Source organism: Mesoplodon mirus (assembly GCF_964341445.2).
Source record: "Mesoplodon mirus genome assembly, chromosome: 11".
NCBI lineage: Eukaryota > Metazoa > Chordata > Mammalia > Artiodactyla > Ziphiidae > Mesoplodon > Mesoplodon mirus.
The window spans coordinates 61714284-61729998 of record NC_138987.1 but is presented as its reverse complement, the minus strand read 5'-3'; the positions used below and the strand labels follow the sequence as shown (position 1 = coordinate 61729998).

At 55.9% G+C, this 15715-nt stretch overlaps 2 protein-coding genes across 12 annotated transcripts; both read right to left on the bottom strand.

Moving 5' to 3' along the window:
- Positions 1-1049: 1049 nt before the first annotated feature.
- Positions 1050-8153, bottom strand: ARHGEF25 (Rho guanine nucleotide exchange factor 25). 3 transcript variants are annotated; one of them, XM_082635654.1, is made up of 16 exons: positions 7980-8153; positions 7575-7689; positions 5082-5296; positions 4850-4945; positions 4696-4769; positions 4459-4525; positions 4165-4268; positions 3906-3975; positions 3697-3786; positions 3507-3599; positions 3268-3318; positions 3017-3094; positions 2630-2830; positions 2299-2479; positions 1820-2031; positions 1050-1513 (listed from the first exon to the last, which is right to left on the bottom strand). In XM_082635654.1, the coding sequence occupies exons 1-16, from the start codon at positions 8076-8078 to the stop codon at positions 1403-1405; spliced, it is 1857 nt and encodes a 618-aa protein (XP_082491780.1). In that variant the 5' UTR covers positions 8079-8153; the 3' UTR covers positions 1050-1402. The 3 variants fall into 3 exon arrangements, with proteins under 3 accessions (XP_082491780.1, XP_082491781.1, XP_082491782.1); XM_082635655.1 differs by having other exon boundaries at positions 1916-2031; positions 7980-8151; XM_082635656.1 differs by lacking the exons at positions 7575-7689; positions 7980-8153 and adding an exon at positions 6251-6804.
- Positions 8154-8511: 358 nt separating this feature from the next.
- On the bottom strand, positions 8512-13411 carry DTX3 (deltex E3 ubiquitin ligase 3). Of its 9 annotated transcripts, none has more exons than XM_082635079.1 (5): positions 11987-13371; positions 11720-11796; positions 10624-11372; positions 9514-9731; positions 8512-9207 (listed from the first exon to the last, which is right to left on the bottom strand). In XM_082635079.1, coding segments are annotated over exons 2-5 (1044 nt in total). In that variant the 5' UTR covers positions 11721-11796; positions 11987-13371; the 3' UTR covers positions 8512-9131. The 9 variants fall into 9 exon arrangements, with proteins under 9 accessions (XP_082491205.1, XP_082491197.1, XP_082491202.1 ...); XM_082635076.1 differs by lacking the exon at positions 8512-9207 and adding an exon at positions 13386-13411 and having other exon boundaries at positions 9215-9731; positions 10624-11353; positions 11987-12051; XM_082635077.1 differs by lacking the exon at positions 8512-9207 and adding an exon at positions 13382-13402 and having other exon boundaries at positions 9215-9731; positions 10624-11353; positions 11987-12051.
- Positions 13412-15715: the final 2304 nt, after the last annotated feature.

The window sequence follows — 15715 nt, the reverse complement described above, 5'->3', positions numbered from 1 at the left end:
CCCACCTCATGTACCCCTGTGGTCCCTAAAGAGATACAAAGGTTCTGAGCTCCAGAATTCTGCTATTTGCCCCATCCCCTCCTCCATTCACATGAATCCTTAGCACCCCTCCCCAGTCCCTGACCCCAAAGCCCTGGGGGTGGGGTACAGTGAGGGTGGGTCTCCACTCTTCAATTCCTCCTATTGTTCCCCAGAAGTCTTATCTGGGCTGTACGTCCTGTCCCCTCCACCTTAGAGGTCCCTCCCCCCATTGTGGCCAGAGAGACCTCAGGCCCACAGGGAGACTCCAGCTCCTCCTCACCCTCCCACCCCAGCAGTCTATTGTCTGCTGAGGAAGCTCAAGTACACGTGACTGGGCCCAGGGGACGGATGGACACAGTGGACACACCGATGCCCGAGGACCCAGGACAGGGCATCTGGACATGGATCTCTGCACGTTTGGCTCTCTGTCCCAGGGGCTGTCCCAGAAGTTGGGAGGGGTGAAGACCCCTTTGGGCTCTCCACTCTTGGGTCTGTGACTTGAAGAAGAATCCCCTCCTGCTCAGTATGGATATGCCTTGCAACCTCCCAGACAGCAAAAATAAGGATACCCAGAGCCAGAAGGGGCCACAGCACCCCAGCATCCTCTCACCTCCCCATGTTCCCTCAGCTGAACATGGTGGCCCCAGAAAGAAAGGTACATTGGGCATTTGGAGCTTTAGAATCTGGGTGTTGGGGGGAATGGTGAGAAGTCACCCCACAGCGGGCTTTCCAGTGGGGTCTAGAACAGAGACCAGAGGGGAGGGAAAGAGGGACTGGGTAAAGGGGAGGATACGTCAAGGTTCTAGGGTTTTCCAGTAGCCCTAAGCTCCAGGTCTAGACTGAGAGATGCTGCAACCGCAGGTGAGGGACAAAGATAATTACATCTTTTATCTTACATCCCGCACCCTTCTCCTTTCACCAGACTCCTCCTCAAATGACTGATTTGAGGGGCCAGCTGATCTCTTCCATACCCCTTTACCCCACTTACCCCTACTTCAGCTTCCCCTTCCCTCTGCCAAGAGAGCAGCTTTAGTGATATAACAAAACCTTTATTCTCAAAAAACAGAAAAAACAAAATCAAAAACAAAACCAATAGTTTCTGTCTGGCCCTTGCCCCAGCCCTCCTACCCACCCACATTTCCTCCTTTTGGGGGGACCTGTGATGCATGCATGGGGTGGGGGCTGAAGGAACCTGTGTTCCTTGGGCAGAAAGAAGTCTTTCTGAGTCTAGGTTCCCTCCTCCAAGTTGACACTCCCAGCCTTGTCCACCCTCCAGATACACCAAGAGGGAGGAATTCTGGGGCGCTGCCAGAAGGATTGCCCTGAAGTTCCTGGGGGAACAGAGTGGCTGAGTCAGCACCACCCCCATGGCCTTCACCAGTTACAGCTCATCTTCATCCAGCTTGGCAAGTCTGGCTTGGCAGGGGGGGGCATTTGGAATTGGTGGAACTGGAGGAGAGTCATGAGGAGCCTGGGGGATGTCACTGGAGGCCTGAAGAGAGACTCTAGTCAGAGGATCAAAAAAGTTCAGGAATCCACCCTCACTCCTCTCTTGTCAGTGTAAGCCCCTAGTCAACCCACCCCCTCTTGTCAGACATCTTAGATTATCTGAGACCATCAGCTTCTCTCAGGGTTAAACTGGAGTAGGGGAGGGCAAGAGATGGGAAGTAGGAGGGGGCAGACAAAAGGAAGGTGGTGGAAGAAAGGAATGATACAGGGGAAGGAGGTTTGGGGATCCTGGAACAAGAGAGGACCTCCCCATTCTGCCCTTACGACCAGGGAACTCCATTCCTCATACCTGTGTGTCCAGGGACAGGGGGACTCTGGCCACCTGCCCTTTGGGAAACAGCAGCAGGGAGGGAAGAGAGCCATTGATGGGTGTGTGTGTGCTGACCTGGGCCCGATCTCCAGGCCGAATTCTCCCGGGGCTCCCCACCCCAGGACCTCCTGGCCGTCCCAGGCTGTTTGTCTGGCTCTCCCGTCTCTGGTACTCAATGGGTGACTGCAGTGCTGGGGCAAACAAAGGGACAGAAGGAGGGTTACAGCAGAGACACGCCCTCTCCCAGGGGCTCTGCTCTCAAGGACTGTCGGCCAGTGTAAGTCGCTTGAGGCTTTAGGGGATTCTGAGTTACTAAATCTTGAGCTAGTAGTGGAAAAGTGAGGATGAGGGATGGGGAGAAGCTGGGGTGAGGGCAGGGATTGGAGACTGGGCGGTGAGGGATTCAGGAGATCCAAGGACCAAGGGAGGATGTCGGGGAGGGAGGGTGAGAGCTTCACCATTGAGAAAGTCCCGCTGGCTTTCCAGGATCTGAGCCACTTGCTTGATCCAGGCCTGACTGACCGCAGGGTCTGCAGTCTGCAGGACATAGCGCTGGATCCCACCCTCTGGCCCTCTGGAGGTCAGTGCAAAGCGGCAAGGGTCGCCTTGGAGGTTCCTCTCCAGTCCCAGGCAGCTCACCTGGATTGGCAAATAAGAGGTAGCCGCCAAATTCTTCAGGCCCTCTCTGGTTCCTGTCCCCTCCAACAAATCCAAAGAGGATCTGAGGATCATCCTCTCAGAGGCCTCCCCTATCCCAGTCAGACCTCTCCCTTGGGACATCCTCCCCACCTTGATGCTGCTTTTGTACACATATCCAGGCTGCGTTCCACCTCTCACTCCTCCTCCCAGGGCCTCACTGAAGATGATGATTTGTTCAAAGAGGAAGACACGTCTCTCTCGACCCCGAGAAGAGAGCAGTCCCCCAGCCTCGGGCTCTGTGACCCAGAATGTGTCCTGGCCCAAGAGCTTCCCCTGAGCAGTCAATTTGCCCTGAAACCAAAGGAGAGTGGCCTTTGAGAAAAACAATAAGAGAAAAGGGGCAACTCTCTGCTCCTCCCTCCTTCCCCTGACACTCCCAACCAACCACCTCCTGTCAGCCCCAGGAGAGCACACTTCCCTGTAAGGACCTCCTGAGTGCTCAGCCGGGGGCAGAAGAGCATTGCTCCATCCCTGTACCTCAAACCCCCGCAGTCTCCCCAGGGTCATCATGTCATTACAGCGCTTGGGTACGAAGCACATGACCTCCACAGCTTGCTGGGACACAAGAGAAAAGAAGAGCACCGTCATCACTGGGAAAGAGGCGTCTTCAGACCATGTTTCTATCGCCAACCAGCCTTCCCCTTCACCACCCATGGAGCTGGAGGAACCCAGGAGACTAAGACGATGAGGTGTGCGTGGTGTGTCCTATGAGATCTGGGAGTACTCACCTCCAGCTCTTCAGTATCCATCCCAGCTCTACTATAATACTTGAGAAAATCCTAAGACACAGAGAAGAAATGCTCAGGGAGGTTATGAGAACATCCTCAAAAGCCCTCACATCCTCCCCTGAGGACACAGGTGAGGGCCCCCCGGAAGTCTGGGTGGGCAGCCTTAGGAACCCTGGGGAGACGAATGAGGAAAGGGCCATCCCAACCAGCTGTGCCCCCAGGGAACAGGTGGCCCCGACCTTGAGCAGCAGCTGGTATTTCATGATCCTCTGCACTGGTTTGATGAGGAGGTCGTTGAGCTGCAGGCGGTGCCCCAGCTGCAGCCGGAGCTCCTGGGGACAGGGACAGATGGGGTGGTTTTGCAGCCTGGAAAGCCTGCTCATGCTGACGATTCTGTCACCCTTTCCCCAAGGTATCTCAGTCACTGACCTCAAAATAGCTGTCCCCAAATTCTGATACCACATGCTCTGACTTGGGCTTATTCTGACAGTACACCACGTACATGTGCAGGCGGCGCTCCTAACAGGAGTAAAATCCAAGAAAGAGTAGAGTGAGTGAGGAGAGAGGGCACATCTCCAGAAAGTCCTGACCCACTCCCAAGCCCCTCCCCTCCTGGGCCCCACTCTCTCAAGCCTCACATGTTTGATGAATAGCTGAGCCAGCCAATCAGGATCCTTCAAACACCTCTGTAACTCCTGCAGGAAATAGCTGGAGGGGTAGGGAGGGAAAAGGCTCGTCAAATACCCCTACTCCAAGCAACTCAGAGCTGTCTGCCCTCGTAGGGTTCCCCACGAAGTCTCTCCAAACATTCCTCAGGCAACAATGGGCCCGTGGGTAGGATACAGAGACCACCAGACATATGCCCCTTCCCCTCGCTCTCAGGGATCCATCACTCACTCTCGATGCCACTCGTAGATTTGCTGGATGTTCCCAAACACAATCCTGTCACGACCTCGCAGATTCTCGGGTACCCCCTGAGCAGCCATGGTGGCCATGTAACCCTGTGGGAAGGTTGGGTGGGAACATGAGTGTGTGGAGCCAGGCCTGGTGGGAACCTCCCCTCCCCAGAGAAGTCCACGATGTAGGGGAGACTGGGAAGGTGGGACAGAGAAGCAACAAGGCATCTCCTAACATTAGCCCTGGGGAGAGGGAAAGGGCTGGGCCAGGGCTGGGAAGGGAGAAGGGAGCTACCTCTACTATCCGCCCCAAGTCGTCCACGTACATTTTCTCTGTCTCTACCAGTTCACTCAGGACGTACCTGGGAAGAGAACAGGTTTAGCCACTTCCTCCCTCCTGGACTAGAAGCCCCTTCATTACCACAGCCAACCTCAGGGGAAATTCCAAGTCTCAAATCTAAAATGTGAGAGACAATCCTCTGGAAGTTGTGCGACTGCGGGGGTCAGGGATAGAGAGTGTGTGGACACTTACATACTCCTTTCCAGAGCCTTTTTCTGGTCCTCTTCACTCTCAGGGGCTTGGGACAAAGTCTCCTCTTCAGGTGGCTGTAAGGAAGAACATCCCAGAGTAAGCAAATTGATGCCTCTTGGGTGAGGGGAGCCACGCCAGACTCATTTCTTCATACCTGCGTCTTATCCCCAGGGCTCCCCAACAACGTGGTCAGCAGGGTCAGTTCTGGCAGCTCCTCTCCTGTGGCTAAAGCTGGTTCCAGCATCCAGTTCTGGGGGCCAGAGGTCAAGTCTCAAAGGTCAGGGACAGTAACTGTGTCTCCCCAGTGACCCGTGGCCCCCTCAACCTGCCCTCTCCCAGCACCCTTCATGGATGTCCTACATGCTTCTCTGGTGCTCCTTCCTCACCTCATATGGTCCAGCCTGGCCACCTTCTGCCTCAGTTTCCACTCTGAGACAATGTTTAGAATGATCCAACCATCTTCTCAGGCCACTGACTGGCCCTGGGGGTCCCGGGGAACAGGGGCCAGAGCTGAGGCCAGAGCTGGGGCCAGAGGGAGCAGCCAGACCCGAGGCAGCTGAAGCCGAAATACTCCCCTCACTGCCAGCAATGGAATAGGATTCTAAGGGGGTGGGGTAGGGGGAGAAAGGGGGTGATAAATTTTGCTTCAGCTCCAGATTCAGGGTCCCTAGGGAGCTCCCAGAGTCTCTGCTCTGTGATGCTCAGCCCCTCTCCCTCAGGGCTCACTTTCTTGCCATCCTCATTAGAGTTGGCCAGGAGAGAAAATTTCACCAGGACACCATTGGGAGGAAGGACAGAAAACACCTGGCTCCCTAGGCCTGAAACCCCCAGTTATATGTGGGGGTTCCCCCATATCTGAGCATGGCACCAATATGGGGGTGAGGGCAGCCATCTGGGCAGACACTGGAAGCTGGGGGTGGCCATCTGCTCTCCTACAACCCTCCCCCTTGCAATGGGTACAGACCATTCTCTGAGAAGGGCGGTGGGGTGGGGGAGAAAAAGAGCTTAAGAGCCCATCTGCCACCCCCAGACCCCTCCTCCACCAAGTGCAGTAGTCACTATAAAAAGAGACGACTTCTGCAGCCCACCTTCCCAGCACATGCACAAACCCAATAGAGGGGGCAAGTGAGGAGAGCTCATGGTGTTATCCTTGGCCTGGGCTCAGGGACAGAGGAGCTGTGATTTGGGAAAAAGCCCCTGGTAGACCCCCCTCATCCCTCATTCCTCCATCACCCTGTCCCTCTTCAGATCTGAAGTAGGTTCTCAGCAAAAGGATTTGAGGGAAGATGCGGTCTAGGCATAAGGGGATTGTGGATGGGTTTTTCTCATACCCAGTTGAGAGGACTCCCCTGCCCCTTCCCCAATTTCCTTAACTTTTAACTGTTAGAAATTTGAAGGCAAGAGGGGATCTTAGAGATAATCTATTAGGTCACTTTCCTGGAAAACACAGGTATAGTCTCCAGCCTCTAACTCCCTAGGGCCGGGACAGACACAAGTCCTGAACCCTCAGCCCACCCCCCCACTCAACACTGGGCCCTCGCGACCTTACACTCACCATGTCCCCCCCGGGCGAAGCAGCAGCCGCATTTTGCCAGCACTTTTCGGATCACGCGGGGACAGGCACAGCGACCCCCCTTTTGCCCCCCTCGCATGGCGCCCGGGCCCCCCGCCCCCCCACACCCGGGCAGGCCATGCAGGGGGAACCACGGGGGGCGGGGACGGCGCAGGGTGCACACCCCCCCTCCCTCCTACCCCGCTCCAGGCTGGGGGAGGGGGGGGAGGGAGGGAATAGGAACGGGGGTGTCCAGGGGTAGGCGGAAGTCTGGTCTGGAAAAGGGCTGGGGACTCTGCAGAGAGGGCGGCGCGGGGCCGGGCCGCCGAGCTGGGCGGGGAGGGTTTCCGGAACCCAGTCGGTGCGGGGCCCAGGGTCCAGATGTCCAGCGGGAAGGGGAGGGATGGTGGAGGAGGCTGGGCCGGGATGCGACAGCCGTTCCAGCTCCGTCTCCGGCCTCCCGGATTGGGGGTAGTTCTAGGCCCGGGCAGGGGAGGAGGCGGGGGCCGACTCCCCGAGTCACTGGCGCTGCGCGGGTCCCCGCCGAGCGGCGAGCAGAATAACAGGCCCCGCCGCCGGGTCGCCGCGGGGAGGGGCCTCTGCGGCCCAGCTCCGCCTTCTCCCTCGCTTTCCCCCTTCAGCCAGTGCCGGGTTCCCGCCCCAATTCCCCCTCCCCCAGGCACCACCTTGTTCCCCACTCCAAGTACCCAGCGCCTCCGCCCCTCCTCTCTAGCCTGGGCTCCCCAGCCCCGGGTTCCCCCTCCCTCCCGCATCTCCGGCTCCGACTGAGGAGCACTGGGGTGGGGGTTAAGCCCGGCGGCGGGGTCGGCTAGGGTCGCTCCTCGGACTCTGCGGCGGAGAAGGGCGCGGCGGATGGGGCCTTAGCCTATGCGAAGAGGTCCTGGGGTTGGGACTGTCTCTAGCCGCGCAAGGGTGGACAAGGTCCCCCAGTAGGGGGTGCGTGAATGGGGAGCTCTTTGTGGGGAACACAGCCCGGGTGCCGCCCTCTCGCCGGACCCTTCTTTCCTCCAGGCCCCGCGACTCCAGCTGAGGCTAATCACCAATTAAGGAGAAGTCCTGGAGACTCGGCTGGCGAGGGGCCAGGGGTGGGGCGCGGGGACACTACGCCAGCGGGGGCTCGGGACCCGCTGAGGTGGGGGACACACAGCAGGCTAGAGGGCGAGAAGAAGCGTGGAAGTCTCAGCGTCTATATGAGTCTCATGCAAATCAGATGCGAACCTTCATACTAATACGAGCAGTATATTTTTTAATTCGCCACTTTGCTCAGGATGGCAAACTGTGCCCCACCCCACCCCTAGCTTCTTACCGGGCAGCGGAGCCCAGGCGGGGACCTCGCGTTCGCGCTCCCCTCTCTGATTCCCCTCCATACAGTTAGATTCTGGCTCGGTCCCCCCCGGCCCCAGGGGGCTTCTCTTCGGGGGCTGCGGGGACAGAGTGATCGTAAGAAACCCGCCCTCCACGCCCAGCCTAGACCTCCCGCTTCCCCTTCTCCCTCCTGTCAAAATCCACTTTGTTATAAAAGGGTCGTCGCCAAGGCTGGGGTGGAGGGAGCAGTTTACCCAAGAACGTGCCTATGATCCTCTTAATGGAACTTTTGGATTCCTGCGACTACCCCGAAGAATTCTTGTGTGCGGGTAAATTGAGTTGTGGGGTGCAGCCATCCTAAAGCCCCCTAAAGACCCCCGACCCCACCGTGGTCCCCCTTTCTTACCCCCTCCTGCCCGGGTAGGGCGCATGCGCGCAGCATGCCCCCCATGACCCCCAGTATCCGGTCAGTGCGGCCAGGGGCGGGGCGGTCCGGGGGCTTCATGCTGGACCCCTACCCTCCTCCAAGTTTCAGAGCCGAGGGGGCACGGAAGCTGGGGGGCTCTGAGGCCAGCGTGCGTCCGGGGAGTTGCCGCCGCGGAATCCGCCCCCTGCCCGGCTCCGCCCCCACTCCCACCCCAGCCAAACTTTTCAAAAGGGGTAGGGTTGTTCCTTTCTCTGCAACTGTAGTTCAGCAACAAACCCCTCTTAATCCTGACTCCGCTGTCGAAGCACGATCCAAGGCTTCGCAGTTTTATCTTGGAGCCCACTAAGTACCTGCCGTTTTCCCAGGCCCTCTGGAGGCAGAGAGGCTGGGGAGGCGCCCAGGGAGTTCCCGATCACCACCCCCTTCTCCCTCTCAGCAGGTCCATCTTCTCACCCCACCCCCCCATCCCCCACCCTGGCCCACAGAACAGAACGGGTGTGGCATAGAGAGTTGCATATTTTACTTTATTTTTATTAAATTAAAAGCTACAGTCTGGCGGCGATTCCAGAACAGGGTAAGGAGGCTCCTTCTAGGGGGCAGAGAAGAGTGGGAGAAAGACTGACAAAGACAGAGACACAGAAGAGAAAGGACAAGGTTAAGGGAGAAGGGGAATTATTTCTGAAGAACACACGCGGCTGGCTCTACGGGGGCTCACAGCAGCCTGACCCCCCTCCCCGAGCAGAAATTCAGCAGTGGAGCAGTATGGGGCGGGGATCAAGAGACCCTCTCCTCCCCACCCAGGTCCTTTCTCAGCTTAGTCACTGGAGCACATCACAAACCAGAAAAAGCCAAGGGTAACGGAGGGGGCAGGAAGACTGGGAGTATGTACATGGGGAGGAGGGGAGCAGGGCCTGGGACATCAGACTCTGCCAGAAGGGAGTGGCTCACACTGCACTGAAGCACTCAGCCTGTGGGGGACTGGGGAAGGGATCACCCCTCCTTCTCTGAACCCCTTCCCCAGTCAGACAGTCCCCTACTTGAGTGATGAGGGGAGCAGAGGGAGAGACAACAGAGGCTCCCACTGGGTCCTACTGAAGGAGAACAGCAGGGGCCTCCCAAAGGGGATGTCCTTCAGTCATCGGTGATGCCCTTGGCTCTCAGCTCCTCTTGCACTCGGGTCAGGTAGGTGGGGTCCGGGTACCCAAACCTGGGAGCAAAGAGAAATGAGGGTCAGGGTTAGCCGTTCAGGCTTACTCATATTACCCCCAGGCTCACCCTCATTCTGGTGCCCCATTCTAGCCCCTCCCCACCTTCCCTAAGATTATCCAAACCCAAGATAACTGAGCCCAGTTCTGCTTATTTTTGTAGGTTAAGCTGGGCACATTAGGACCAGGATGACTATAGGAGAAACTGGGGTAGGCAGTATGGTTGAATAGTTTGGGGGTGGTCCTCTCCAGTTAGGAGGCTCCCAGAGAGAAATGGGGAGAAGGGAAGGGAAGAAGGCATTTCGCACAGCTGTGGTCCCCCTGTGCAGCTGGTCTTGTGGTGGATGTCGTTCCAGGTGATGACATTCGGTCTCCCTGTGGTCATAGACGTGCCGATAGTGAAGGTGAGACGCTGGTCAAATGCCTTGCGGAACAGGGTCAGCACCTTGTTGCCCTCAGGGCAGTCCGGGAGGTAGGCCACCCGTGTGGTGCCAGGATACCGAACTCCTGGGTTTGGGTGTTCAGCCTGGGGCGGGGGAGGCAGAGTGGGCAGTGAGCAGCTGGGCATCTTAAGGGTCATCCTGGCCAGTCTTCTGGCTGTACACCCCCAGCTAATGCTGATGGGGCAGCGACAGCCTTCCAGGGAAGGAGCAACTCTAGGGTCTGGGCAGCAGAAGCCTGTTTCCAGACAAAATCCTCATCATTAAGAGGTTCTTTCTGCTGTCCCAGTCCCTCAAGCCTCAATTCAGCAACAAATGAATTCTCAAAAGTAGCTGGGCTTTACTCTCCAGATAACTCAGCAGAAATGTGAAGACTGAGAATAATTTGTCTTTCAGCCTTCCCTTCTCCACCTGAAAACACTCCCAATGCATCTTCCACTGTCTAACCTGTTCTATTTTTCTATTACTCTCCTTCAGAGCTTCCTCATCACTCTGCAAACCAGAACTGGACATTACTCTTTGTCAAGCAGGAAGACACCTTTAGGTTCTTGACCACTCCTATTTTAACCTTCCACTGTCATCAAGGTTTTCCCTCTCATAAATCTGGAATGGAGGAACGCTCCCAGAACTGTTAAGGAGGGTCAGACCCTTCCCACCGGCCTGTCCGCACCTGAGCCACCATGTCCACAGACTTCACCTCTGCCAAGAATAGATGTCAACATCCAAGTTCATCATAGAAATAGAATTCAATTCCTTTCTCTCATACCTGATTTTCACGGGTGCCTTGGGGTCATGGGGATGGAAAAGCTAGGCTTCAAGGGGGCCTCTAGCTCCAGGGCACTTGAGTGGGAAGGCATACCGGGAGACAGCAAGACTGTATCACATCTAACAAACATACTCCCCCTCACCCAGTTTTCCTAGGTCAAAGAACAAGCGTGGGGAAAACCAAAGGGTAAGGGCAGGCCATAGTCTTCTTACCCCCTGGACACCGGGCGGGAAGACGTACTGGATGACGATGGTGCCGTACTTCTCATAGCTGGGTAGTAGGAGTGTGGCATCCTTAGAGACCAGCATCCGCCCATTCTGGGGCTGGTTGCCCACCAGCTGCCCGTAGAAGCGGCCACACATGGGGCAGGCCTTTTTCACCTGCAGTGCCCGGGTGATGCAGCCCTCGCAGAATGAGTGCCGGCACTTCTCTAATGTCTTGGCATTCTGGATCTCCCCCAGACAGATGGGGCAGGTGCTCTCCTGCTCTTCTGCCTCCTCCCGAAGGCGGGGGGGAAGAGGAGGGGGCAGGGGAGGAGGAGGGGGTGGCAGCCCCCGTGCCCCTGGGGGCAGGAGTGGGGCTGCTCGGAGAGGGGGCGGGCCTGGGCGGTGCAGCTCAGGGTGCTCCCCTCCACCCCCCAAAGCCAGGCAGCCCATAAGCTCCCCCTGCCTCTGAGCTTTCTTCAGCTCTTTCTCTGCCTCCTTGAGCAGCCCCTTGAGAGCCTTCCGGGCCAGGTAGAGCCCATTGGGAGGGGCTGGGGGAGGGCCCTGAGGGGAAAGCTGGAGGACATAGATGTCAGAAGTCTCGCCGTCTATGAGAATGGACACACGGTGCTCCTCCCGAAGCCGGGCCAGCCGGGCGGGGGTCTCCTTGCTGAGGAAGTCCCACACAGGCTTGGAGACAGTCACTTTGTTCTTGCAGGTGCCTCCACAGGCTGCCATTCTGGACAGGACGAACGACACTGCCCCCAGGGTGAAAAGGACTCAGGGTGGGGGGTCCCCATTTGACAAATATCAGTGCCTCCTACTTCCCGTTCCTTTCCAACCCTATATTATCTCCACTCACTCAGAGGTCAACCCCCAACTCCTCCCCCAAGTTCATGTTCTGTTTCCTCTTATCTTTCAAACTCCAGCACCCATTGAAGAGCAAGAAAGCTTCTATATCTTTATTATCATCCAAGCCGAGCATCAATCTTGGTTCTCCTATACCGCTCCCAAGATCACAGAAACAACCTGCCCCTCCCCCCACGTCAGGTGAGAACTGGGTTCTGTAAAAGGAAGGGAGATTTTTGCCCTCCTTTTTGCTCACTTTGATCCTGAAGAGCTTAGAATTGGCATGCAGGCTCTCTCTCTCTGTTCCTGCTCCCTACTTGTAGGTTGTGTGACCTGGTGGGTGGAAAGGGAAAGGAGGGAAAGTGAAAAACCCCTTCTCCCATTTCCACAAGCCCCAACCCAGCAGCCCACTTAACAGAGGAAGAATCTGGGTGTAAGTTACTGGGAATGGGATTACTTGGAACATGGAATAGAGGCAACCAATTTAAAGGTGAAAGTTGAGGTTCCCGTGAAAGGCAGATACCTGGAAAGCCCATGGACGATGAGAGCAGCAGAAATCCCTCTGTTTCCACACTCAGCTGACCAGGACTGGGGCAGGGGGGAGTGGGGGGGTACTGGGTTAGGATGACAAATGTTACCATTTTCCCCAGTCAGCCCAGAAACAAAAACTCCTCTTTTATTTCCTCTCCTTGTCTCTTGCAGAATTCCATCCCCAGCCACTCTCCAAGTTGCTAAAGAAGGAACTTCAGCATGCTAACTTTCCTCTTCCTCAGCTCTGAGGCTCTTAAGAAAGGCTAGGGGCACGGATAAGAAAGTCTGGAAGGGAAAAGCCCACACAGATAGAGGTCTTTTTTGCCACCTCCCTCAGATCACAAGGACAAGAATATTTCCTTTGCTCCCCAATTCCTCCCCCTGCTCCACATTCCCGAATAATTCAGCCCCTATTGCTAGGGAGCCTTCCTTGAGAGTTAACCCGGTCCCTGCTGCTGGAGTCTGTTTGGAATGCCAACGAAGCGGCCGCAGCCCCTGCAATAACAAAGTTCTCGCTGTCACCTTTTAAACCCAGCACAAGTCCAAGCCTGCCAGCTACCTAGGCTACATTTAGGGAGGGGTGGGGCTCAGGCAGAGCGATCTGCTGGAGCAGCCTGATGTTTCCCCGGAGTCTTGCCGTGTTCAGCTACACAGCTATCCCTACAATACCTCCAAATGCAGCCCAAATAGAAAGAAGGGCCATTAGTGTGACCTCAATTCCTTGACTGATCCACAGGGGAGCAGCTCTCCGTTTGTGCCTCCATCATAGTCCCCTCAAGGCCAGATGCACCTCAAGATTCAGAAAGTGAAATTGGAACCCTAGAGGCTCGGCTCATACAGTCCATCCAGGTGGAACACCCTCTCCCCATCAGAGAGAAGCCAGGACCTAGGTGTCCTTTGCTCCGAGTCCTGATGGCACAGAAAAGGGAGGCGGGGCCACAGTTTATGCTGGGTCCGATTCCTCTGGGGCAACCCAGGCCGGACACGGGGCCAGGCCCTCTCGCCAGACAGAGGCCGCCCACAGGGGCAGCCAGGAAGGGCCAGGGTCCCTGCGGGCATCAACTGAGGCATCTCCACCCCTCCCCCCACGACCTCCTGCAAGACCCGACCCGGAACCACCTCCCACATGCCCCGCTCGGCAGAGCCCCCGCAACCCCACAGCTGGGTGGGGTGGATGTCGGCCCGATCGCGGGCCCCAGAACCCCCGAATGGAGGCCAAGGCTGGAGGGTGACAGAAAGAGGATTAGCGGGGCCTGGAAGGGGGCCCCGGCACCGCGCGCGGGGGAAGGAGGCGGAGGAGGGGGCGCAGGGGGAACCGGAGGGTGCGCGGGGAGGTGTGAGCGGGGCCCGGGGGGCGCGCGGCGGGTGTGGGGGGCGCCGGGCTCACCTACCTCTTGTCAGCGCCGCCATTGCCGGTCACATGACTGAGGCTGTTGCTGGGATGACGGTCTGGGCCTTAGCAACCAGGGTGGGGGGGAGACCCCGAGAAGGTGGCGGGGGGCGGGTGGGGGCAGTTTGCGGGGGGTGCAGACTGAGGGAAAGGGAAGGAAGGAGGATGGCACCGCCCCTACCCTTCACGGGTAATAATCACCGTTTCCTTTGACCCCTTCTATCCACAAGCCCCTGCTCTTCTGCCCCAAAACAAAAATGGAGGCGCCGTCCCAATCTTTGGAGGCTTGGGGTGGTATCGTGGAACCGAGGGTGGGAGGTTAAATCCCTTAGAGACGCCACCCTTCTCGCTTCCCCCTCCCGGGAGGGGGCCCTCTCCCTTTTCTTTCCCAGCCAGCTTCGTGGCAGCTTCTGGGAGCTAGTGGTGGATGGGTGGGTGAGGAGTGTCGCTTAGGTAGATGGGGAAGAGAGGGCAATTTATCTGTGATCCTTTTTCTAGAAAGGCCTTTGAGGAATATGGAGTAGGAAGAAGAGTCATAGTAAAAAGCATTGGTTCTAAAAAATAAGTCCAGGACTAAACCATTTCAATCCCCTGCCTCATCGCTTGCCTTTTCCCAGATTGTTACCTTCTGTGACCCCGCAAAACCTGCTCCCAGATGGGTATTGGTAAGTGTCTCTGATTTTTCTCTTTACACAAACAGGGATACTGAGGCTGGTGCAGAATGAGAAGTTAATACATTTTTTTTTTAATGCCTTGGAGTGATGGTAGTATCAAGTCTATGGTTGAAATAGAGTTAAAAACTCTCAAAGGAAAAAAAAAAAAAAAGCTCTTCTCTCTTCTGCTTCCCACATCAGAGCAATCTCCGCCCCCAGTCCAACTCACTTCCCTGGGGCCACATCAAGCCAGGTTTTTCCACCAGCCAAAAGACCTCCTCAGCCAGCAGTACCGGATGGATATCCCAGACTGGCAGCAACTTCTGATAATCCACCCCCTTTTCTTTACTCCCTCTCCATCTGGATGGTTGGTCACTTTCTTCTTTACTTTCCCAGGACCCTGCTGTACTCTTCCTGCCCTCCAGACAGAGGACTTCTTTCCAGGAAGCCTGCGCGAACACTGAATTCCTTCTCCTTTAGCTCATGTGTGCTTGGTGCTCACCTTTACAGAGCTGGGAGTGTGATTTAGCCCAGAACCCTGGGGGAAGAGGGAGGGTCACATAATCTCAGCTGTCCCTGGCCCCCCTATAGCTAACTCCCACAAAATTGGGGAATGTTTTCCATTCCCATGCACACTCAACACCTTTTTAAGTTCACAGCCATCTATCTTGAAACCCACATCCTTAGGGACCCAACACCTTAAAGACCAATCAGAATTCTTCATCTGGTCTCTGCATCCCTAAGCCCAGGCTTCCAAAATAGCAAGAGGGAAAGAAGAGGCATTTCTGTGAAGGAATCTGGATTCAATAATTTATTTTCTATATAGTGACAGCAACGGGAGTAAATACACAAGATCTTTTTTATTAATTAATAAAAAAAAGATGAAAGAAAACAGAAGCAACAAATGAAGAAGACCATAATGCTTATGATACATCAGCCACATGGTCAGAAAACCCATTTCTAAAGAACAACAGTTGCTGGTGTCATGGAGTTTTATTGCATTCAACAGGGGAAAGGTAGATGGTTGGAATAAAAAAGATCCATCAGCCTCCTGACAGGAACGTATTATAGGGACTCTAATCCTTAACTAGGGACTCCTCGTGTCACTTCCTTTGGAGCAGAAGATGGAGGGGCAGGAGGAATTCTCCTTTATGACCTCATGACTTCTTGTGAGACAGATCAGTCCACGCAGATACAGAGCAAGAGTCTTTGTACCCCACAGGCCACTCGCTGGTGCCCATCTTTATGTTTTAGAGAAGTGCAGAAGCCTCAGGGGAGATGTAGGATCACAAGAATGGCTGCCTGAGCCCCAAGGGCATTGTGGGGAAGGGAGTACACTATCTCAGCTCATCAGGGTCTGCTACATTCTGAGAATATCACGTATTAACTATCTTTGGAGGGGGCCGGGTTATGGCTCTGACTCCTCTCTGGGGGTGGAGAGTGAAGATGACAAAGGCAGCCACCTGTCCCCTGAGAGAGACAGTAGCAGTATAAGACGAACAGAATAACAAATCCAACTGGAAAAAGGGTTTGGGAAGGAGAGGGGAAATAAGTACGCTAGGGGCACACTTCCAGGGAGTAGCGGAGATTCTCACACGTGAGACTTCCGTTCTCTTGAAATAACCAGGGTTAACCCAGGTAGAGATATTCCCATCTGCTGGGTCTAAAACCTTAGGGG

Coding starts and splice junctions, on each gene's coding strand:
- ARHGEF25 (XM_082635654.1), bottom strand. CDS start 8,078: ATGAAGCCCCCGGACCGCCCCGCCCCTGGCCGCACTGACCGGATACTG. Junction 4,770..4,849: donor GCCCTGGGGATAAGACGCAG/GTATGAAGAAAT, acceptor TCTTCCTTACAG/CCACCTGAAGAGGAGACTTT. Junction 2,480..2,629: donor TGTACAAAAGCAGCATCAAG/GTGGGGAGGATG, acceptor TTGCCAATCCAG/GTGAGCTGCCTGGGACTGGA.
- DTX3 (XM_082635076.1), bottom strand. CDS start 11,748: ATGCCAATTCTAAGCTCTTCAGGATCAAA. Junction 11,354..11,719: donor CTAAGCTCTTCAGGATCAAA/GTGAGCAAAAAG, acceptor CGTCCTGTCCAG/AATGGCAGCCTGTGGAGGCA. Junction 9,732..10,623: donor TCCCGCCCGGTGTCCAGGGG/GTAAGAAGACTA, acceptor CCCCCGCCCCAG/GCTGAACACCCAAACCCAGG.